Raw genomic sequence first — 25,402 nt, 5'->3', positions numbered from 1 at the left:
TGCAGAACATCAAATGCACATTTGCAATTTCCATCAATATTCAGAAGAATTTAAGATGAATAATGTAAATCAAGGACACATATTTTAGATTTATTTGTCAAAGAATATATATATATATATATATATATATATATATATATATATATATATACTAACATTTTACAAAATTTAAATGCTTATTTAGGTAAACCTGGAAAAATTGGTCTGATCTTCACTCACCTATTCTCTATAGCTTAACTATCCTTGAACTTTAAGGCAGTAGCTCTACATTTATACATTTCCATTGACATTGAGAAAAAGGAGTCCAATGGTGAATTTCAGAAATATACAAATTTATTCAGTCCAGGTATCAGAACAAGTTTTAGATATTATACCCTTTTAAATTATTAAAATAAATCATAATGTGGATGTGTGAGGGCTATCATGTCTCATTATAAAATAAATGGGAAATGTTTGATCACTGAATTTGTTAAACTTGTGAATTTGTCCATAAAATTAGTAATATCAAATCTATATTAAGGGTGCATCCTTTACAAGACTTTGCAATGGCTACACTCATTTATTCCAGTACATTTCAAAATACACAAATTTAATAATCAAATGAAGCATCCAGTAATTTTCCCATATCCTGCCACTCCTAGAAAAGTAGGACAATTATCTACAAAGTTTATCCCTTAAGTGTCCCCTTGCAACGTTACAAAGTATGTGTCAAGACATGGCAAGCTTTCTGTAAAACCACAATGACTGTTTTGAAATGCATTCGAAAGCCTGGCCTATTCTCTAATGAATTCCATCTTCAAACACCTCACATCCCTTACCCACATCTAAGCTTCCCCAGGCAGGGGAAATAGATTGAATAGATTCAAGTTTTCCTTTAAGATGACAGCATACAGTGAGCACACGACCATGACAAGAGCCTGTCGTCTTGGGAGACAATAGGCCTATTATGAGTGCATGCTGGTGACATCTCTTGGAACCCATAAAGCCCTGAGCACACAAACACAGATGAGCTCTTCACACCTCTTAAACAGAGAACAAAAAGCTGAAGGCCTCAACCTCCAAGACTGAATACTGACATACTAACAATTCCAGTTCTAACAACCAGTTGCAAAAGCAATCAACAATATACAGTATTAAATAAAATTAAAAAAGCCTTGTTTTCATTGCTTTACTGCACACTTTGTGATGTGCATTCTTATTCCAATCTGTTTTGCACCATAATATCAGTTTTGCTTATTCTAACATTCCTTTGCCTTCAATTCAATTTCATTCCAGAACACATATACCTTACTTTCATCATAACCAAACATACTTTACTATCTGAACATAATCCAACAAAATCCAAATATCAAAATCGCATCCTTGTGCACCAAAACCAACAGCCAACTCTTTACATAGAATATGTAGAGCATGACAATATTTTTTACCTAAGACTATTAATATAACTTAAACACTTTTCCATTGACAATTAACACTTTTTCTTTGCTTTTTCCTTTCCATTTCCCACTGCATATATCTTTAATTACCAAGTTCATAGCTTTTAGTCCAACTTGACAAAAAGTGTGTTGGATCTATCAATATCAATGGTGAAATGTGCTGTATTTGTACTACGAGATTAAGTGAGGGTGTCCAGCTCATAAACACAGAAAAACTGCACAGAAAGGCACTCAAGAAACATTCTGGTAAACTGTGCAGTTACAGCTAACCCTGAGAACAAGGCTTGGAATGAACAAGTACTGATACCTCCATGGTTAATGACATTAGCTTAATACATCTCTACAAAAAGGTAACAAATCAAAAAACCCTGAGTTACCTCAGATTGGTGCATAGATAAAATTAATTGTCATTTAAAAATTATGCATATCATAGGCTCCCAAATTAATACGCCATTAGGCCTGCTGTAGGGAATTCTAGAATGTTGCTTAAGAACAGCATTCAATGCTCGTAGAATACATTTATTATACAATATGATGGCAGTAAAAAAAGGAAATAGTATAAGAGGATAATTTTCATTTTAAAATCAATAGATACACTTAATTCACTAAATTCAATACTGTTAAAAATCTTCTGTTTTCTCTTATTTTAGTGACATTCTCATACAATAAGGGGTTTAAGCGCTTTCCTGCATTTTTATAGTCATTCTCTAGGAGGAAGTTCGAATACAAACACATATTTGTGTAATCTAGGGTGTGTTGTGCCTGTGTTGAGACACATTTTTATGAAGCTCGCTGATGTTTCAATATGACAATTAAGAGGATGTAATTCAAAACAACCCCATAAACAGTGAGCATTCCGATACTGAACATTTTTAAGTTTCACTTTTGAATCAACAGGGGTCTAATCATACAACCAAAACAATGAACTGTGAATTTAAAATTATTAATTTAAATATCATCCTATTGACACTAAAACACAGAAAAACATTATATTGTGTACAAGCAGAAAAACTCATTTTAAAATATATTATGTGCTCAAAATCTCAGGTCCTTCATAAATAAAGCGAAATAAAAAACATGGAATGTGCACTGTCTGTCACATGTTTTCAAATCCCTCCTTTTTGTTGCTTTAGTAGCTTGTCATTGTTGCTTTGAGTAGAGTAATGGAATTACGGTCAAGATAATGAATGGCATTAAAAAACAAATAACATATTCAAATTATACATTTAAAATCAGAATAAGACAGGAAAAAACAACTCAAAATCTTGAAACAGGACAGTGACATAAATTTTAGAATTTCACTATAATAATATTAATATATAATATTACACCAGACTTGGCCCTTTTGTGTAAAGATCATCTTTGGTGTGGCCAAAGGATGGTAAAAACAGCATTAGGAGAGAAGCATTTGTGCTGGTGCTGCATGGGAGAGTCCTCAGGCCAACAAAAAGGACCAAAAATTAGAAATGTTGCTATTCAGTGCAAGTGCAATTCCCTTTTGGATCAGCATAAGTGTTCACCATCCCCTGTGGCAGACATATCCTCTTCAAAACGAAATCTCTTGGCGTGTGGTGATTCCAGAATGTTCTCTTTGTCTTCAGGGTCCTCGGGTGGCGCAGACCATTTCCCACCGAAATTCCTTTCCCGGGGAGTGCGTGGGGTTACAGGGATCAGATCAGAACCTGTACAATGGAGCCACAGCCAGGGATGGGTCATGCAGTCTGCTGCACTGGGACGATCCCTGATAAAGGAGAAACGAATTTGCATCAAGGACAACAGCGAGATCCGGAAACAAAACCTAACTACCACCCAGTCGAAACTAAGAACTGAACAAGGACTGGTTTTATGCTGTGTGCCATAAATCAATTGTTTTGAGACAGACAGCAGTGTTTCATAATTTTTTTGTCTAAACAGTTAATTTTGGCCTCATTTATCTCAAGTGTGTTGATGCTGAAATGTTTTCCACAATTGTGTAAATGCATGTTAGAAGACAATTAAAAAGAAAATGAAACTGGACTTTATACTCAGTGATAACCATTAGTACATAATTCACTGGAAAGAAACATGCAAATACTCAGGAACTTATTCCAACTGCTGTGAATCATAAAAGTGTGATAATTTGACAAAAGTTCATTTGTAACCCTATTACAATGTCTTTAACTCTGTAATGCATAATAAAACAGTATGATCCAGAATAATAACTGATTTGGAAACCTTATCATATGACTGACAATTAAGTTCTTCATCAAGGGTTCATCATGTGTGCAGTGCAACAACTGAGGTTGGAAAACAAGCTTCACTTCCTCTTACAGTCTAAATTGAGAGTCGCTCAGACTCAAGGAGAGACTCACTCTGGTGCTTTGACCAGCAATTTCCGGATGAAGTCGACAGCCAGCTCAGAGACCCTTGAGAATGCCTCTCTGCTGTAGTCCACGTTCACCTGAGATACATTTAGAAATGTCTCCTGTTTATCATCGCCAGCGAAGGGAGACTCTCCTGTCACCAGCATGTAGGTTATAACACCCACACTCCTGATGTCAACACACACACACACACAGTTTAAAAGTGAAATCATCTTTGGCCCAGGAACATAAAGACACAATGACAACAAACATGGCATTTCTGTCATTAGAAGTAACTGTTTTTAATGTAGAAGCTTGTTCACTTCAAATGTTTCTTGTGATACAACAAAAGAATGGCTGGAAGGGTGAGGTAATCTTATTTTTGGCTAGTGTTACACAAGGCCTTCAAACATGTACGTTGTACTTCAGATTGAGGCTAGTCTATTTTCGTTCCTTTATGGAATATAACTTGGTTGTGAATATGGTGCTACAGCTACCATGTTCAATATACTGATAGAAAAGATTAAGACTCACCAAAGGTCTGTTGCTGTTGTGATTGGCTCATAGTTCAGGATCTCGGGGGCTGAATATATGGTTAAAAAAAATACATAATCATCAGCTTTCATTGAATGTGAACTCCTCTGCTATGATGATGCTATTACCAATGCAATCAGTGTGGTTTTGAAGATGTATGAATCACAACATGAAACTTACCTACAAACTCAGGGGTGCCCAGAATCTCTCGGAGTTCTCCAGCTGAACCCAACCTGCGGGCCAGTCCAAAATCCACAATCTTTATATCCCCCAATGGGCTAAGACTGGTCAGGAGAATGTTCTGGGGCTGAAGATGGAGAAGGAGAGAGAACATTATAAAAACAAATAAAAAAAAAAACCAAGACGAGATGGTTCTTTGAATCAAAGCCATGTCAGAGCCAGAACATCTGTAAAAAACATCCAGTATTCCAACCACTGAAGGGCCACTGTCAATGAGGATATTAAAAAAAAGCAGTGTATCTGACCTTCAAGTCCAGATGGACCACACTGCTCTGGTGTAGTAGATGAATTCCCTCTAGTGTCTGTCTGATCAGACGAGTGATCTGACCCTCGGGCAGCAGCTCCTCTGACAAACAGTGGTCAAATATCTCACCACCCGCCGCACTGACAAAGATGCAAATACACACAGAATTATTATTACTACTGAACTCATAGAATAAGCAACAATCATCTTAGGGCTAATTTGGGTATACATTTAATGTTTCTCATCGCAGCACTCACTATTCTAGCAGTAGAACGAGGTCATGATCGGTCTCATGCACAGCGTGCAGGTTCACTACACGAGGGTTGTTCTTTGCTGCTTCCAAAACAGCGATCTCATGAATGACCTCAGCTCTACAGTCTCGACCTCGTCGCCGCTTCTTGATGAACTTTGCAGCAAAGACTTTCCCTGTGGCCTTTTCAACACACCTCTTCACCACTGCAAACTTCCCTCTGAGGGAGAAAAAGAGAGAAAAGAGGTAGAGAAAAAATTAGAGAGATGATCATGAGTATGATGGAGACAAATCTGACAAGTGGGAATTTTTGAAGAATAAAAAGAGGAAGAATTTGAGCATTCCAAGAGTGCCGATATTAAGAAAACAACACTGGGGTGCTTAACTATTTGTATCACTTTACTTCCCTGTGTTCACCACTTTCCAAATAGTGGTGGGGATTGAGATTACCAGTAATCATTCATTTAGATTTTTTAATTCATTCATTCTTACAATTAACATCTCGCTACCAGAAGGTGGCATATTTTTTGGTTATGACAAATGAGCAAGTGATTCATTAAGCACCACAGAATTGTTCACAACCAAAACAATAAAAGTCAACAAGGGCGATATGTTCACTTAAAAGTTTAGTTCAAAAACTACAGTGGAAACACCACTGGTTCGGAACCAGAGTTTGAAAGCAATGGTGTAAGCAGAGTTGTGCTTGATTCTTTGGCTGCTTTAGGAACTATATTTGCTGGCAGAGAAGAAATGAACAAACTCAACCTTTGTTTGAAACATAAGTTATTCAATGTTATTTACTTGTTTGTTGCATTGTTGTATAAAAGCAATATCATTCCAAATCATGCTTTTGGTCTGAATATCACCACGGCTTGCTGATATTCATAACAAATGCACACTTGCTCCTGTGATATTGCTCAACTATCATTTCAATTATAATTTGTTTTGTTTTTCTATGCTTGTGATGCACTGAAGAGATGTCACCTTTTCTATATTAGGTTAGGTTAGATGATTAATGTGGGTCAATGTTTGCTCTCATAAACTGCTTTTAGAGTATGTTCACATTAAGCCACACTAACACAATTGTCATTGCATTAGATAATAAAATATCAAGCTTCATGGGGTCATGAAAAGCAATTTTTGTGTCATTAATAAGAGAGTACACAAACAACCCATCTTCCAAACTATGTACTTGCCTCACCCCGATTTACTACAGTAAGTCTACAACAGAGATATTTATTTAGAACTGTATAGAGGGATTTGGCTCGAAATCGCAGGTATATGTCATTAGTCCTTGCGTGTTCATGTTCAGAAAAAAGGTTAGATTGTGTCGCAAGAGTTTCAAGGAAGCGAGTGCAACGACTGTTCAGCAGCGCTGTGAAATCACTCTCCTCGTGGATTTTTAACTGTTTGGTGAAGTTTCTGTTACATGTTTACTAATATTCATGACTTCCGAGTATTTTATAACATTACTGCAGTTTCGAGAGTCCCAAAATGTGTGTCTCCAAGTATGTGTGTGCCACTGTTTTTTTTATTTTTTATCTCAGGTCACAGAAAATGTACAACCTGTAAGATTATTATTCTTATTATTGTCTAAATGTTGCAAGCAAGGGTAAGCCAATAATGTATTTTTGGAGCCATAAATCAGTGTATGGACACTTATATTCTTTTCCTTTAAACAGATCCCCATGAATGTATGCTCATCTCAAGTTGTTTATGTACCGATTTCATCGTATACAGTAATGTACTGTAGAAAGTATATTAATTTGTTTAACATGTAAACAACTCTCTGTTGTAACTTCCAAAAACACAATGTTCATTCGATGAAGTGTGGTCCTCTTTAGGGCTGGGATAAACGATTAATCTAGCGATTATTTTTTTTGATGCATCGATTAATCTAACGATTCATTTTTTCAGTCCGATTCGATTTCGATTCGATTAATCGACTTGTGACAACACCGGTAATACCGGTTTCATCGGGGGTGGGGGTGTATAAAATGTAAAAAAAAAAAAAAAAAAAAACATTTGCTGGGAGTTTGATTGACTGGCAATCTGATCAATCAATCATAATACGCCATTTTTGTCCGACAATGTAATCAGGAGAGAGAAGATTAACGTCGATGGATTTGAATTTGAATAATGGATTGTAGGCTACCGTACTGACATCTTTCCGTGGTTAAAACAACAGCCCTTCTGATGTAGGCTACATTCATGTTTAGCCTATTTGATGCTATAAATTAACCAAGGAAAAGATGATCGGTTCACGAGCAGCTTTAACTGAGGCAATCTGTCACGACACATTAAAGAGCCACAAAATAGTAGGCCTATTTATGGTTTAATTTTCTTTGAATGTCCAAATTTGAAAGTTGAGGCTTTATTAAATGTTACCTGCTTGGTCCTGTCTGTCAGCGCGTTGTCAGTGTCCTCTATGTATTTTTCACGACATTCATAGCTATAAGCTTATTATTAATAGCTATAAGCTTAAAACTTTAGGTGTCCACAACGTATTACAGCCTATTCCAACATCGAAAGTGCAAAGTAGGGAGTTGAAAAAAAACTTACGGTGCTCTGTCATCTGCGGCTGCTCCCGGGTGGCGCTAGAATGGAAGGCCATCTCCATTTTGCAAAGACGACATATCATGGAATTGTTTCCTTTTAAATTAAATAATTCCCATACTTTAGAGGAACGAGTGCATGCCGCCTTGCACTTCTGGTAGTCTGAGGAGCCACTCGTTTTGCTTCTACTCTCCGGCGCCGCCATCTTTGTTTTGGTCTGACGAATCGACGCGCATATTTTGTGTCGACGTATTTTTTGAGTCGACGTCATCGATTACGTCGACGCGTCGTCCCAGCCCTAGTCCTCTTAAAAGGTATTTAAGAACTCTAAATTGACTGCTAAACACAATACATGTTCCTGTCACACAATGTACAACAATCAGATGCTGCATATTTTAGTTGGCCAGGTTGACCGAAGGGATGAAAAACAGCATTTGGAGTTGTACATTTTATTCCGATTGTACCATACAACCAGGAATGGACTGGGAAGAGAAATCGGCCTGGGGTTTTACATGCAACTGGCCCAAAGGCCAGTTGTTCACTGTCCTTTTCTGCATAACGCGGCGCCGTTTTGTGGTCCGTTCTGCATAATGCGGCTCATTTTAGCTTATCGCAGCTGACCAACCAGCCCGCTCTGTTCTCCCGATGGCTCCTGATCTGCCCCAAAGTTCGTCTGCCCGCCGGGAAAATGCCAGAGTACCAGTCCAGCCCTGTATACAACACTTCATGAGCTTCAATCTAGGGTCTGGAATCAAGGAAACTAGGCAATTAGGCAACTCACAATTCGATCCAATTCTGGAGTCATGATTCGATTTTTAAGTTATTCTTGATACATCTACATTTTTCATCTACATCAAAAATTATTTTTTAATACATTTTATATGTTTAAAGCATTGTTAATAATTTCTATTTAATATTATAACATTTTTAATTAGAATAAATCTATCCAAGGCCTTTTGATTTTTTCCCAAATTCATCATTATTTTCAGGTGTTTCTCACGAGGGAAACCTTGTTGTGCAAATTAGTACAATAACGGGCACAAGCTCATGTTCTTTGTTGATATTTAATCACGAAATCAACCCTCCCGTTTCCATCTGCGTGAGTTTGTGAATTAATTTCAGGATTATAGTTTCAATAAGAGATGAATGGTGTGTGGTTGATACATCCAGTCTGCAATCAGTTTGTAGGATGCGCGCGTTTCTAACATCTGTCTCTGGTGCGCATAAGCACCACTGCACTGCCACGTTCTCAGAAACGATTTATGTAAGAATAGATTTTTTTAGATAGATTCTTCAGTCGGCCCACTCACAACAATGCGCCTAAATATTTTTTCAGTCGCACAAAGTAATTTTCAGTCGCAAATGTGAGGCAGTCGAGCATTTCAAATGGTTAGACAACCCCAACATTCTTACCATCACTGATGACAAAATCAGCTACAACACTGTGCCACATGCCAAAGGGTTTATAAACTACACACCATCCTTACCAATACTGTATAAGAAATATCATATTAAATGATCTTTCAGGGTGAATCTATGAGTATTCATTTTAATTTCGTTATGTATAGTATTTTATTTTAGTCTTACCATAGCAAGGAGCCATCCATGGACTTGACATTACAAATGCCACAGTGGAATAACTATGGTAAACAAAAGGGAAAGCAGAATGTAGAATAAAGGGCTTTACATTCTGATCCTCCAATATTTATGAACAGATTATAAGCAAAGGTGTCCTCCTCAGTAATATACTGCATGTTCTTTTCTAATTATGTTTTTATATTAGGAAACAAACCAGACATGTTTGCCTTCAGACATTCAAAGAGACTTAAATCGAGGGCATGGGTATCTCAGCGAGTATTGACGCTTACTACCACCCCTGGAGTCGCAAGTTCGAATCCAGGGAGTGCTGAGTGACTCCAGCCAGGTCTTCTAAGTAAACAAATTGGCCTATTTGCTATGGAGGGTAAGGTCACATGGGGTAACCTCCTCGTGGTCGCTATAATATGTGGTTCTCGCTCTCGGTGGGGCACGTGGCAAATTGTGCGTGGATGCCGCGGAGAATAGAGTGAAGCCTCCACACACGCTACGTCTCCGCAGTAGCGCGCACAACAAGCAACGTGATAAGATATGCAGATTGACGTTCTCAGATGCGGAGGCAACTGAGATTTGGCCTCCGCCACCTGGATTGAAGAGAGTCACTATGCCACCACGAGGACTTAAGAGTGCATTGGAAATTGGGCATAAAAAAAAAAATCATTATCATTAAGAGCATGATGAAAACATATCTTTTAAATGGGTCATGAAATACCTTTTTTAATAATGTAATATGTTCCTTGAGGTTCTCTTATAATATTCTTAGTTCTCTTACGAGAGGTTCTCTCGTATTGCGTAAGCTAGCTTACGCTACGGGAAAGATTCATCTGTTCTGAGATATTGAAGCCAAAAAATTATCCTTAATTTTGTATCCATTGTCAACGCAGTGCAGCAGCTGCATACCTTGAGCGGGCTAGCTAGCGAGCTCATTGGTTGCTCTGCGGCAACTGCTGCAGCCTATAGACGAACATGAGTGAACTCGCGTCCAAAGCCCGCCAGAATGGGCGTGGCTAGAGTGCATATAAGCGTAAGTTCGTAGGCTGGAACCCTGATTTTCATCTATTCAGCGAAGCTCTTCGCATCTCTGAACTGCAGAAGCCGCGTCGCCGTTCGAGGGGCATCTAGCAAGCTTGGACAGCGCTCGAAGAAGCCGGCCGTCTTCGCCACCTTCAGCCATCCTGCGAGCTACGCCATCCGGCGACGTATCCTTTTTAGAGCAAGCTAGTTCCTCAACGAACTTCACAAAAAGAGCAACGAGCGTCTTTTTAAAGATGCCTAGCACCACCTGCGCCTCATGCCGCGCCCCTCTCAGCGCCGGAGACTGCCACCTCATCTGCGCTCTCTGCCTGGGACTGGAACATGCAGAGCTCGCCCTGCTGACGGGCGGATGCGACCTCTGCGAGGAGCTTCCGATGTCGACCCTGCGGGCTCGATTCGAAGCACTCAAAACCGAAGCCGCCGCGCCTTCGCTTCGCCAGCGCAGAAAGAAGCGCCGCTCCCAAAGGATGCCGGAACCAGTGTTAGAAGCGACTACCTCGCCGGAGCCTCTCCCTCGAGCCTCGCTGTCACCCTCCCCGCCTCCCGGACGCCGCGAGTTGCCGCCGAGCGGCTGCACTGCTGCCATCTCGGATGACGAGGCGGAGGATAAGGGCTGCTTTTCCATCATGGCTTCGACAGCGAGGAGTGGTCAGGCTCCCAAGCCTCCTCCTCGCCCAGGAATCCAGCAGGACCGCGCCGGAGTCGAGGAAGAACTAACGCGCCTCCTCACACAGGCCGTCGACCGCCTCGGGCTCGAGTGGTCACCGCCCTCTGAGCAGGCTCCCAACAGACTCGACGGCTGCTTTCTTCAGTGTGTTAGTCAATAAACGCGCCCACGAATCCGTGATCGCGCCCCTTCTCTGCCCGCTCTGTCACACGGCCAGCAAACACCTCTCTGTATGTAAGTCCCATGCCCGTGACTATGCTCGCGCATCAGAGAGAGTGCCACCTTTTCTGAGCGAGTCGGGGTTTTACAGCCGTTATTTTCTTGTCCCCAAGAAAGACGGCGGCCTCAGACCAATATTAGATCTCAGGGTTTTGAACAAGGTGCTCGCAAAAAGACCGTTCAAAATGCTTACAATCAGGAAACTCCTCGCGCATGTGCGCCAGGGGGACTGGTTTATTTCTCTCGATCTGAAAGATGCCTACTTTCAGATTCAGATAGATCCCCGTCACAGGCCATTCTTGAGATTCGCTTTCGACGGCCAGGTTTATCAATACACCGTCCTTCCGTTCGGCCTGTCTTTAGCACCCCGTACTTTCACGAAGTGCATGGATGCGGCGCTCGCACCCCTGTGGAGTCAGGGCTTGCGAATTCTGAACTATTTGGACGATTGGCTGATTGTAGCACAGTCACATACGGAGCTTCTGTCTCACAGGACAGTTCTCCTCAGTCATCTGAACACTTTGGGTCTTGCAGTCAATTGGACCAAGAGCTCACTACAGCCCAGTCAGGCAATTTCCTTCCTTGGAATAGAACTAGACTCCAGGGCAATGACGGCTCGCTTATCTACACAGCGCGCGCGCTGTGTTCAGCGACTAGCCGCGTCCTTTCAGATGAACAGCCTAACGCCTCTGAAAAAATTTCAGAGAATGCTAGGTTACATGGCCTCAGCCGCAGCAGTACTTCAGCTGGGTTTACTGTGCATGCGCCGGCTTCAGCATTGGCTAAACACCCAGCGTCTCGCCGGGCTTGGGCCACGGGCCGCCAGCCGATCAGAGTGACTCAGACCTGTATCTCAGCTCAGCAGCCCTGGGCAGTGGCCGAATGGTATCAGCGGGGAGTGACGATGGGAGCTGTATCTCGCCAAAAAGTCATCTCGACAGACGCGTCCAACAGGGGTTGGGGCGCGGTCTGCGAGGGCTCTCCGGTTTTTGGCCTATGGTCAGTTCAGGAAAAGCTCCTTCACATAAATTGTCTGGAAATGATAGCGGTTGAGTACGCGCTCGTGCGCTTCCTCCCGGTCATTCAGGGTCACCACGTCCTGGTCCGTTCGGACAACAGATCTGTGGTATCCTATCTAAACCGTCAGGGCGGTGTCAGATCCAGGAACCTCTTCCATCTGACAAAACGCATACTGAGTTGGTCCCAGTGCCACCTGTGCTCGCTGAGGGCGACGCACGTGCCAGGCCACCTGAACGACGGCCCAGACAGACTGTCCAGAGACAATATTTCCCCAGGGGAATGGTCCCTGCATGCTCAAACAGTCCAGAAGTTATGGAGCATATTCGGCAGAGCAGAGATAGACCTCTTTGCATCAGAAGAGAACTCTCACTGCCCAGTATTTTTCTCGAAATGCGAGGACGCGCTGGCCCAGGACTGGCCCAACCGCCCGCTTTACGCCTTCCCTCCCGTCTCGCTATTGCCACAGGTAATGCAGAGGATCAGGGAAGCAGCGTCACTCGGTGCTCCTCATAGCCCCGGCTGGGAGAATCAGACATGGTTCCCGGAGCTTACGCAGCTGTCACTGACAGCCCCGTGGCCCATTCCAGTGAGAGCAGATCTCCTCTCTCAAGCTCGCGGCACGATCTGGCATCCCCACCCAGAGCGCTGGTCACTGCACGCGTGGGTGATCAACGACTACCCGTCGCTTTGCCAAAGGAGTAATAAACACTATCATACATGCTAGAGCCCCTTCCACGAGAAGACTCTATGCGTCCAAATGGTCTGTGTTTTCAAAATGGTGCACCGACAGAGACCTGGACCCACGGACATGTGGGGTGTCGTCGCTGCTCGTGTTTTTACAAGAGCTGCTGAATAAGGGCAGATCCCCATCCACGCTCAAAGTGTAAGTGGCGGCCGTCGCGGCGTTCGCTGAACCCCTGCACGGCCAGTCACTGGGAAAAAACGAGCTGGTCATCCGCTTCCTCAGGGGAGCTAGAAGGATGAACCCTCCGCGCCCCCCATCGGTTCCTATCTGGGATCTTTCCGTAGTTCTCGAAGCTATGAAAGCCCCCCTTTCGAACCGCTTCAATCCGTTGATTTGAAATACCTTTCACTCAAAACCGTTTTTCTAACTGCTCTGTCATCAGTTAAACGTGTGGGAGACCTTCACGCGCTGTCTGTCAGCGCTGCGTGTCTTGAGTTTGGACCAAGTGACTCCAAGGTCATTTTAAAGCCTAGACACGGCTATGACCCCAAGGTGATCGGTACTCCTTTCAGAGCACAAATCATTTCCCTATCGGCGCTGCCAGCATCCGATAGCGAACGCGACGCCAATCTCCTTTGCCCAGTCAGAGCACTGAGATTGTATACTGCGCGCTCCGCCTCTTTCAGACGCTCTGAGCAGCTTTTCGCTTCGCTCGAGGGTGCACCAAAGGTTTCGCCGCCTCGAAACAGACACTGTCTAGATGGATAGTGGACGCTATTGCTGCCGCAGTACGCATCAAAAGACCTACCATGCCCGTTAGGCATTAGGGCTCACTCCACTAGAGGCATGGCCTCCTCGTGGGCATGGTCCAGCGGGATTTCCATTCACGACATATGTGTGGCAGCGGGCTGGGCTTCACCCTCCACCTTTGTCAGATTTTACAATCTGGAAGTGCCCGCCCTGCAGGCAAAACTACAAGCAGTTTAATACGCTATAGCTCCCCTGGTGAGCTGCACTGACGGGACGCATTCCACACAGACCGGCACTCTGTCTTTCCCTTCCCACTATGTGCTTATGTATTACACACACTGGCCCGCACTCTTGCCGGCCAAATATTATTCCCCCACTCACAAGGGCTCCCCCGGGGCTCATGCAGTGGATGCTTGGCGCGCACGGCGTTGACAATGGGTTCCCGTAGCGTAAGCTAGCTTACGCAATACGAGAGAACCTCTCGTAAGAGAACGAATCGGTTACCTACGTAACCTCGGTTCTCTCTAGATGAGGGAACGAGTATTGCGCAGCCGGCCGTGCTCGCGCCACGAGCGATTTTCGCTTCATTCAATGAAAACCAGGGTTCCAGCCTACGAACTTACGCTTATATGCACTCTAGCCACGCCCATTCTGGCGGGCTTTGATACAGTGACGGCGCGGGTGCCTGTCATTGGACGCGAGTTCACTCAAGTTCGTCTATAGGCTGCAGCAGTTGCCGCAGAGCAACCAATGAGCTCGCTAGCTAGCCCGCTCAAGGTATGCAGCTGCTGCACTGCGTTGACAATGGATACAAAATTAAGGATAATTAATTTTTACTGGCTTCAATATCTCAGAAAAGATTAATCTTTCCCGTAGCGTAAGCTAGCTTACGCAATACTCGTTCCCTCATCTAGAGAGAACCGAGATTACGTAGGTAACCGATTCGTTTTTTGCACAATAAACAGTCATGTAAAACGTGATAATTTTCCACCCACATTTTGACCCTCTATCAGAAATAATCTTTTTTGGTGCTGCTTCTCCTTTAAGACTTGTCAGTAAATGCTCACTGTTAAGATTGGCTCTCTGCTCTTGACTGATCTGCTGATCTCTGAGAGACCGATCTCTCCTTGTCATCTCACTGCTTACCACTACTAGGCAGGCGATAGAAGTGATAAGGTAAAGTAGGTGTTGGTGTGTTGTTGAGAAGGCGGTCAGATGCAAATGTATTGCACAGTGTGACAACACAGTGTGGATTATGTAGAGAACGAGGTGTTACGGCAGCTTGGTTTCAACAAATGCTCTTGTTGCAGTGTGAAGGAAATTCTGAAGCTTACATTGTTTTTATAGTAAAATTACCTCTTATATGTTAAAAGATCAAGGAAAATTTGATTTTTCATGTCAGGACCCCTTTAAGAAAGGAAAACAAATTCACAAAAAGCACAGTCTCACCTCAGTAAGTCATATTATTGTACAGTAAGAATATTATAACTAGTCCTAAAGAACTAAGATATTATTTAAAATAAGTTAATTCAGAATTTTCCTCGCAACTTCAAAATCAAAATTGTTCCAGATGCTTGGTTGATCAAACATAAGTTTTACATCCATTGTATACATGATAACTACATAATTAAGTTAAATATTAATTATCTGCAATTATGTAATAAGGCAAATTCGTGCACATGACCATGAGCGTCAAACTACCAGCGAAGACCATTTTTGACCCAAGAAAGCTCTGCAATTTACTACAATTATTGCAAGTATAATTATTTACTAGGCCTATATGTTCACTAATTATATCTACTATCTAAATTTCTATGACTTAGGCCTAAAAATGTATTAATTTCCAGGTCTGAAAAAAAACAAAAACCTGATATGTCTATTTCCCATGATTTTGGAAACCCTATTATAATTACAAGCTTTCTTGGCCAGTAAAGTCTGATGCAAGATGAAACTGCTCTACTAACATCTTTGCTAAATTGTTCCCTCTCTCGATAAAACTCTCCAAGCAAAATAACACATGCAACATTTCACAGAATTCACACACATTTTACTGCTTTTGTTCCACAGAACTGCACACTCCTACTCACAAACAAACATACCAAAATACCTTTATACTGATGGGTTAAGGCTGTCAGTGAACTGTGAAATTATTTCCTGTTAAACAACACAGCCTGCTGTGAACAAAATGCTTATGGATGTATGCAAATGGTGTTAGAGACAAAGGGAGAGAGAAAGCGGAAGAGACCAAGGTTACTTCCCCTTTCTCAGTATTCACAGTACAATCTACAACATGGCACAAACTGGGTCTGGTTCCCACATGGGTTTCCTTCCTGCAAGCTCCAATGCCTTGCTGTAGAGCTTTAGCAATGACACACACATACAAACACACACTCATATTAGTCACAGTCCAGTGAGCAAGGCCAATCTTGAATAGCAAGGGAGGACAGACTCCATATACCAGATAAATGCTGGCTTTATGAGGAAGCCTTCACTCTCTGGACACAAGACAGTTTTCAAATCATGATCCTCTTGCAAAATATACATATTCATAACAGAGGACTGCCATGAATCAAAGGCCACACATCCATCCTATAGTTCAGTGTTTCTCAGGGGTTTCAAATTGGTCACAAGTCTGCTCCAAGAGGCTCATGGACAGCAGGCAAAAAACGATAACAAATACAAACAATAAAGTGCAACTAATCATATAATAGTGCATAGGATAGCAAAATAAATAGGCTCTTACACTTTTAAAAGGATGGAGAAAATCCTTCCCATATTTTTTGGCTTGAGATTGGCTGGATGTGTTCGATCAAAATGTATGGTATGTTTTGGTGCAAATTTTTCTGTCACATAGTGATATAGCTAATATACTAGAGGTCGACCGATAGTGGATTTTCCAATACCGATAACTTACGTGGTGGAAAAGGTTGATAACTGATTAAGGATTAAAAACGGCAATAGTTTTTTTTATAATTTTATAAAATGTGAAAAAAATTCTGTCTTTCCTTATTATGAAGGGCACAGACATTGAGGACATGAAATAAAGAACATTTGTGTACGTAACCATGAACGTTAAACTACCAGCGAAGACCATTACCATAAGATATTGAGGCTTGAAATTGAATAAAAGCCCAAAAGCAGCTTATTGTGTGCAATCACAATCCTAAAGATTTGGTGCATAACACAGATTTTGTAACTATAAACAAGCCCGAAATGCACTGCAGACTTCTTTTTTGACATGACAGAGACTTGACTCGTTACAGTGCTCTATTTGTAAATATTTACCTAATTATCCTAAGCTTTTTATAGCCTACATATTCACCAGATACAAAGTTGTGTGTGTGTGTGATATACATATAAACTTGTATAACAGTGTAAATTTGCTGTCCCCTCAAAATAACTCAACACACAGACATTAAATGTCTAAACCGCCGGCAACAAAAGAGAGTACACCCCTAAGTGAAAATGTCCAAATTGGGCCCAATTAGCCATTTTCCCAACCCGGTGTCATGTGACTCGTTAGTATTACAAGGTCTCAGGTGTGAATGGGGAGCAGGTGTGTTAAATTTGGTGTCATCTCTCTCACACTCCCTCATACTGGTCACTGGAAGTTCAACATGGCACCTAAAAATGAAATGTTGCTCTACATAAAGATGGCCTAGGCTATAAGAAGATTGCCAAGACCCTGACACTGAGCTGCAGCATGGTGTCCAAGACCATACAGCGGTTTAACAGGATAGGTTCCACTCAGAACAGGCCTCGCCATGGTCGACCAAAGAAGTTGAGTGCACGTGCTCAGCGTCATATCCAGAGGTTGTCTTTAGGAAATAGACGTATGAGTGCTGCCAGCATTGCTGCAGAGGTTGAAGAGGTGGGGGGGTCAGCCTGTCAGTGCTCAAACCATATGCCGCACACTGCATCAAATTTGTCTGCATGGCTGTCATCCCAGAAGGAAGCCTATTCTAAAGATGATGCACAAGAAAGCTTGCAAACAGTTTGCTGAAGACAAGCAGACTAAGGACATGGATTACTGGAACCATGTCCTGTGGTCTGATGAGACCAAGAAAACTTATTCGCTTCAGATGGTGTCAAGTGTGTGTGGCGGAAACCAGGTGAGGAGTACAAAGACAAGTGTGTCTTGCCTACAGTCAAGCATGTTGGTGGGAGTGTCATGGTCTGGGGCTGCATGAGTGCTGCCGGAACTGGGGAGCTACAGTTCATTGAGGGAACCATGAATGCCAACATGTACTGTGACATACTGAAGCAGAGCATGATCCCCTCCCTTCGGAGACTGGGCCGCAGGGCAGTATTCCAGCATAACGACCCCAAACACACCTCCAAGACAACCACTGCCTTGCTAAAGAAGCTGAGGGTGAATGTGATGGACTGGCCAAGCATGTCTCCAGACCTAAACCCTATTGAGCATCTGTGGGGCATCCTCAAAAGGAAGGTGGAGGAGCACAAGGACTCTAACATCCACCAGCTCTGTGATGTCGTCATGGAGGAGTGGAAGAGGACTCCAGTGGCAACCTGTGAAGCTCTGGTGAACTCCATGCCCAAGAGGGTTAAAGCAGTGCTGGAAAATGATGGTGGCCACACAAAATATTGACACTTTGGGCAAAATTTGGACATTTTCACTTATGGGTGTACTCACTTTTGTTGCCAGTGGTTTAGACATTAACGGCTGTGTATTGAGTTATTTTGAGGGGACAGCAAATTTACACTGTTATACAAGCTGCACACTCACTATTTTACATTGTAGCAAAGTTTAATTTCTTCAGTGTTGTTACATTAAAAGGTATAATCAAATATTTACAAAAAATGTGATGGGTGTATTTCACTTATGTGAGATACTGTGTATATATACACTCACCTAAAGGATTATTAGGAACACCTGTTCAATTTCTCATTAATGCAATTATCTAATCAACCAATCACATGACAGTTGCTTCAATGCATTTAGGGGTGTGGTCCTGGTCAAGACAATCTCCTGAACTCCAAACTGAATGTCAGAATGGGAAAGAAAGGTGATTTAAGCAATTTTGAGCGTGGCATGGTTGTTGGTGCCAGACGGGCCGGTCTGAGTATTTCACAATCTGCTCTGTTACTGGGATTTTCACGCATAACCATTTCTAGGGTTTACAAAGAATGGTGTGAAAAGGGAAAAACATCCAGTATGCGGCAGTCCTGTGGGCGAAAATGCCTTGTTGATGCTAGAGGTCAGAGGAGAATGGGCCGACTGATTCAATTTGATAGAAGAGCAACTTTGCCTGAAATAACCACTCGTTACAACCGAGGTATGCAGCAAAGCATTTGTGAAGCCACAACACGCACAACCTTGAGGCGGATGGGCTACAACAGCAGAAGACCCCACCGGGTACCACTCATCTCCACTACAAATAGGAAAAAGAGGCTACAATTTGCAAGAGCTCACCAAAATTGGACAGTTGAAGACTGGAAAAATGTTGCCTGGTCTGATGAGTCTCGATTTCTGTTGAGACATTCAGATGGTAGAGTCAGAATTTGGCGTAAACAGAATGAGAACATGGATCCATCATGCCTTGTTACCACTGTGCAGGCTGGTGGTGGTGTAATGGTGTGGGGGATGTTTTCTTGGCACACTTTAGGCCCCTTAGTGCCAATTGGGCATCGTTTAAATGCCACGGCCTACCTGAGCATTGTTTCTGACCATGTCCATCCCTTTATGGCCACCATGTACCCATCCTCTGATGGCTACTTCCAGCAGGATAATGCACCATGTCACAAAGCTCGAATCATTTCAAATTGGTTTCTTGAACATGACAATGAGTTCACTGTACTAAAATGGCCCCCACAGTCACCAGATCTCAACCCAATAGAGGGTTGGGTCCTGGATGTGCATCCCACAAATCTCCATCAACTGCAAGATGCTTTCCTATCAATATGGGCCAACATTTCTAAAGAATGCTTTCAGCACCTTGTTGAATCAATGCCACGTAGAATTAAGGCAGTTCTGAAGGCGAAAGGGGGTCAAACACAGTATTAGTATGGTGTTCCTAATAATCCTTTAGGTGAGTGTGTGTGTGTGTGTGTATATATATATATATATATATATATATATATATATATATATATATATATATTTATATTTATGCATTTGGCAGACACTTTTATCCAAAGCGACTTACAGTGCAATTATTACAGGGACAATCCTCCTGGAGCAACCTGGAGTTAAGTGCCTTGCTCAAGGGCACAATGGTGGTGGCCGTGGGGTTTGAACCAGTGACCATCTGATTAACAGCCCTGTGCTGTAGCCACTACGCCACCACCACCACAAAAATATATATATATATTTTTTTTTATCATTTAAGGTTTATTGATGCCAACTATCAGCACAGATTAATCTGTAAAACCGATATATTGGTCTACCTCTATTAACCTGTAGTTTGTTTCATGTTAGGCTGGCACATCACACTTCAGCTGTTATTCATTCATTTTAAAAATTACTTTTCATAACACGCTATGTAAAGGTAATGCGTTTGCATATATTGTATCCTTTGCAGTTCATGGCAATATAAATATATTTCAATGTTTTTATTTTTATCCAATAAACAATATCTGAACTCTGCTTATGTAAACATCTGGGTCCTAAAATAAATCCTATCCGCAACCATAATACTATTCCCTTAGTGCTTATTATAAACACATACTAACAGTTTTGATGAGATAAAAAAAAATGCATAGACCAAAGATCAATTAAGAATAACAGAACAGGAGATTAGAGAGAAAAAAGAAAAGAAAAACATGCTTTTCTTCTGTGAAAACTATCAAGAGCTACTTCTGACAAGTTGTTTGCCCACCAGCAGGACAAAATCCAAATTAGAATTCAAATAACATCAAATCAATTTAAATTCATAAGGGAATTACTGATGTTCATCAACACACACGAAAACACAATGGCATCCTGAAATGAAGCATTTAAATGCATGAAATTGAACACACAGATTTAGAGATGGGGAGTAGTGTTACTGTTGCACACCTGCCCAGCTCGTTGTTCATGTCAAACACCGCGTCCAGAGTATCCGTGTGGATCTGTGTGTGGATCTCTGACAGCAGAGCCGAGGATCCACTGCGACTGTCCAACCTCCTCCGTGCCATCACCACTAAACTCCGGCGAGGATCCTGCGAGTATCCAGTGAAGAGTGCTGACTGGTTATTATCACTTCACCAGCACACAGCTCATGTTCAGAGTCACCACCAGTAGAGAGAAGGAAAAAAAAAACACTACAGGACTCTTAACATGATGAATACGCCGTTAACGTTGGAAGAGACTGAAAGGGAAATAATTAAGTTCGCTGTTATTCTGTTGAAGCTACACGAAGCCGTTTTATCGGAGAGGGTTTAGTTCAGTTTGTTCGCGATAACCGATGCTAGTCTCCAGCAGCTAGCACGGCTTAGCACACTTAGCCCTCAATGAATCAGCTAAAACTCCCAGATTAAATTCTGTCCTTTACATACAGACTAATGTAGACGGAAATTCGTCTCATCTCGTTCAAACCCGACGGCTACAGCCAGCGCTTCCTTTCCACGGACGTCAAAATCACGACCTAAAAGTTCAGTGCGGACAGTCTTCCTTTTCTCACGAGAATAACAACTGTCTTTCAACTGAGAAACTGTCTAAAAATAAAGTCTAAAGGCAGATGAAAGAAAAGTAAACACGCTAATGTAGTTACTACATTCTGAACTGAGTCGAATTCGGTAAGATTGTGGATTCGGCTCTTGTCCGCCACCGGTTCTACAGTTTCAAATTCTGCTCAGATGCCAGCACGAGCAGCGGGCAGCTACGTCATTAGTGTCGTCATCATTATTGTCACTGCTTCACTCACAGATAGATAGATAGATAGATAATATTAGTCCTATTCTACTATAAAATACTACTTATACATTTGTCCCTTATTAGAATTGATTTGCCTTGTTTGAATTAACTACATTGCTATCGTCTTTTAATATAGTCATCACTGTGAATTGCAGAGGCACTTGTGCTTTGCTATGTCTGCTGCTTTAGGTTTAGATTGTTTTGTCCCCAGTAGGCTGTTGAAGTAGGCTAATGGACTTTGATCTCACATGGGGAAGCAAACTCAATGAGACAGCTGTCAGGTGCAGTTTGATTGGGCAAGCAGATTGCATTTCCAAGATAAAATGTGGACCATGACTCAAGGAACACTTGCCCAGTGTAAGGGAAAAAATAACCTAACAGGTTTTTCTCAAGTGTGAATGTAGAATTAAAGCACAAAGACAAACAAAAAAGAGACTAGTCATCAAACCTTTGGTACATTCAGTGCAAAATATAATTTAAACACAGGACAAGACTGACATACATATATTACAGCTTTATACAAATATGGAAACATCATGGAATACATGCAGGTTCACATTTTTACCAACTGTATTCAAGTGATGGCTCTTTCATCAGCCTTTTACATAATCAGTGACCCATAATGTTTTAATAACAGCACAGATGTATGAAAAAGGCATGAGTATGGAAGTGACACTTTTTTATTATTATTATTATTGTTATCTTCCCTTGTCCCACCCCACCCCTTTGTTAACAGCAACTTCTCATGCAAATAAAGCTAATCTGGACTCCTGTTGTTTCACTAATTCCTGCATGCAATATCAAGATATGACACAACGCCATCTAAGGGTCAAACTGCTTCTTTGACCCTGCATGCATTTAATCCAAAGATCAATAACATAAAGGAGCACTGCTGTTGTGCTTTGGCCAGATCAGCATTTGTGTGTAGTGAATGTGTACATTTGTGTACTGTTGTGTGTGCTCTCTCTCTCTCTCTATGTGTGAGTGAGTGTGTGTGTGTGTGTGTGTGTGTGTGTGTGTCAACAGATATTTCCAAAACACTTCATACCACTTGTGCAATGGTGTCACAACTTGGCTTGATGCTCCCTAAACATGATAGTTTTGGAGGGCATTTCCATTATAACATTTTTTCCTTTGTCTTTCTTATACTTTCACTTTCCTTTATTTTTCCATAAAAGAAGAAACTACCTTGTTTACCAGTCAGTTACACAATCAGCCCAGATTTAAGCAGCCCCATTGGACTACACACATTACAACATGCTTTTAACAATACCCAGTTTAATAAAAATAATTTCAAGGCCACTGTTTTTGTCTGTTACTACAGTTTTGAACAATATGCAGGTCTTCCTACATGTATAATTAAAGCTCAGAACAAATGTCTACCCCTCCTGAACCCAAAATATCCAAAATACTTTACACACATTGCACATGGTGATCAGTGTTTATACATGCATACTATTTTTGAAGTAATATTTGTGGGGTGCCTTAGAGGAGCAGGTTGAGGGGTTTAAATTAAGATGATTTAAAAATGTGTTACACAGTACTCAGTGCTTGCCAGTTATTCAGTAACACTTTACAATAATTTTCCATGAACTAACAATGAACAATACTTTCACAGCATTTATTAATATTAATGTTAAATAAAACATATTCTAATACATTTTTAAAATCAAAATTTGTGTTAGTTAACATTAGTTAATGCACTGTGAAATAACATCAACTAACAATGACCAATTTTATTTTAATTAACTAACATTAACTAAGATTAATAAATGCTGTACAAAATGTGTTGTTAATTGTTTGTTCATGACACCTAATGCATTAATGTTAAGGAATGGAACCTTATTGTAAACTGTTACCAGTTATTCTTGCAACACTCTAGTTCATGTCTCACCCGTTCAAGGGTTTAAACCCAGAACCGCAAGGTTACCCGTAACCCAGATTTGTAACCACTCTGCTGTCATCACTACATTTGGTGCATGGATCTCTATAAGAGGGTTTGCATGCAGTTTTGTGTTTTCACACATTTCATTCTCTGGTTGGATGGGGGAAATCAGCTTATTGTGTTATCAGAGCTGCAGCCAAGATCAATATCATCAAGACCCACAGGCTAAATTGATTTTTGAAAAGATTTGTGTGGCGTTTTTACATTTTTTTGATAATTTTGCATTTTTAAACAGCAGATGTTTTGTTTAGATTGTTAACACTTTACAAGGATGAATTCTTTACCATTCATTATCAAATTCAGTAAACATGAACTAACAATGAATGATACTTTTACAGCAATTAACAATCTTGTTTAATGTTAATTTCCACACATACTAATAGATTTTTAAAGCTAAATGTTGTTTACATTAACATTAGTTAATGCATTGTGCATAAGCATGAGCTAACTATGAACAGTTGTATTTTCATACATTAACATTAACAAAGATTAATAAATGCTGTAAAAATGTATTTTTATATTTTTAGTTTATGATACCTAATGCATTAACTGATGTTAACAAATAGATCCTTATTATAAAGTTATTCTAAATTTTTTTTATATAGGTGGATTTACGCAACTGTAAACATACATGAAAGCTTGACTTGTGGCCTAGTGTGATTACAATCCTAATTTCTGAGTTCTGAATTTGAGAGACTTGTATGTGTAATTCTGAATTTCTTCTTTATAAGAAAATTTTAACCTGTAATTTGATCATATACATTTTACAGCCAATTCCACCTTTAAAAACTAAACAAAAAAACCCTGCTGTTTAAAATACAAACAATTATAAAATATGTCTCAACAATCTTTAATTTATGTCTAGAATTCAAATGAACAAAATTAAGAATGAAATATTTTAATCATAGTTCTAGATGCATAGACTAATCCCGAAATGGGATCATTTTCAGCCATCAAACCAGCAAAACCAGAGCCGTAAAAAAAAAGAAAATAATAATAACTTAAACAGTCCTTCTTGACTGAAATCACCTGACCATGACAAAGAACAGCAGAAAATAATATCATAGGGTTGTCATTTTAAACATAGAATGGGCAACATCAAAGTGACTAGATTACTGTAAAGAAACATCTAGACTTTTAGGAACGTGGCACTATCTGAAACCAAAGGAAGAGACCACAGAATCCTTCAACCCAGACCAAAATGTACTGGTCTTAACCAGTCCAATATCTAAGACTCAAACCAGATGATCAAGACTCCAGCTCTTATGTCTGTGAATATGTACATTTGTAGGTTTTCTTTGCGAGGTCTAGAATGAAGTCACTGTCGGTACTCAGTACTACATCCAAACAGAATAGAACAGGAATTAGCACTTAAGTCCAGTAAGTCATTTGATGGCATATATTCCAGTTCCGCAGACTCTGACATAAATATGATGTAAGTGTCCTGGAGGAACAGGGCTGCAATGTGAGCCAAGTTATGGTGAACTGGAAAAAAATGTATAGCACTTTTGTGATGTTGTGGAGTTGGGAGTTCACTCCAGACCAAAGGTGCTGGTTTCTTCCACAGCAGTGAGCATCTTCTCGTAGAGCATGGAGAAGGAGGGGTAAGGAGGGAGATCCAGGCGGTTAAAGCAGGTGTGAGCCCTACACAAACACATAAATAGACATTTACACAAACATACTTTATACACACACACACGTTGTGTTTCCATGTTTTATGGGGACTTTCCATAGACATAATGGTTTTTATACTGTACAAACTTTATATTCTATCCCCTAAACCTAACCCTACCCCTAAACCTAAACCTCACAGAAAACTTTCTGCATTTTTATATTTTCAAAAAACATAATTTAGTATGATTTATAAGCTGTTTTCCTCATGGGGACCGACAAAATGTCCCCACAAGGTCAAAAATTTTGGGTTTTACTATCCTTATGGGGACATTTGGTCCCCACAAAGTGATAAATACACGCTCACACACACACACACACACACACACACACACACACACACACACACGCTACTAC

The 25,402-nt window shown here is 41.0% G+C and overlaps 2 protein-coding genes across 3 annotated transcripts in view; both read right to left on the bottom strand.

The window, feature by feature from the left end:
• Positions 1-182: 182 nt before the first annotated feature.
• Positions 183-21,372, bottom strand: LOC127658972 (serine/threonine-protein kinase 17B-like). Of its 2 annotated transcripts, none has more exons than XM_052148560.1 (7): positions 20,593-21,372; positions 5,054-5,266; positions 4,798-4,936; positions 4,493-4,619; positions 4,313-4,361; positions 3,788-3,967; positions 183-3,177 (listed from the first exon to the last, which is right to left on the bottom strand). In XM_052148560.1, the coding sequence occupies exons 1-7, from the start codon at positions 20,709-20,711 to the stop codon at positions 2,940-2,942; spliced, it is 1,065 nt and encodes a 354-aa protein (XP_052004520.1). In that variant the 5' UTR covers positions 20,712-21,372; the 3' UTR covers positions 183-2,939. The 2 variants fall into 2 exon arrangements, with proteins under 2 accessions (XP_052004520.1, XP_052004521.1); XM_052148561.1 differs by lacking the exon at positions 20,593-21,372 and adding an exon at positions 14,931-14,976.
• Positions 21,373-22,157: 785 nt separating this feature from the next.
• LOC127658984 (E3 ubiquitin-protein ligase HECW2-like) overlaps positions 22,158-25,402 on the bottom strand; it is a 31,782-nt gene continuing 28,537 nt past the window's right edge. Inside the window, exon 29 of the mRNA XM_052148578.1 lies at positions 22,158-25,018. Coding sequence (XP_052004538.1) covers positions 24,907-25,018 — 112 coding nt within the window. The 3' untranslated portion in view covers positions 22,158-24,906. The remainder of the gene's footprint in view (positions 25,019-25,402) is intronic.

The sequence above is a fragment of the Xyrauchen texanus genome, chromosome 18 (assembly GCF_025860055.1).
Source record: "Xyrauchen texanus isolate HMW12.3.18 chromosome 18, RBS_HiC_50CHRs, whole genome shotgun sequence".
NCBI lineage: Eukaryota > Metazoa > Chordata > Actinopteri > Cypriniformes > Catostomidae > Xyrauchen > Xyrauchen texanus.
Note: the sequence above shows the minus strand (reverse complement) of the source record. Positions and strands in the feature narration are given on the sequence as shown.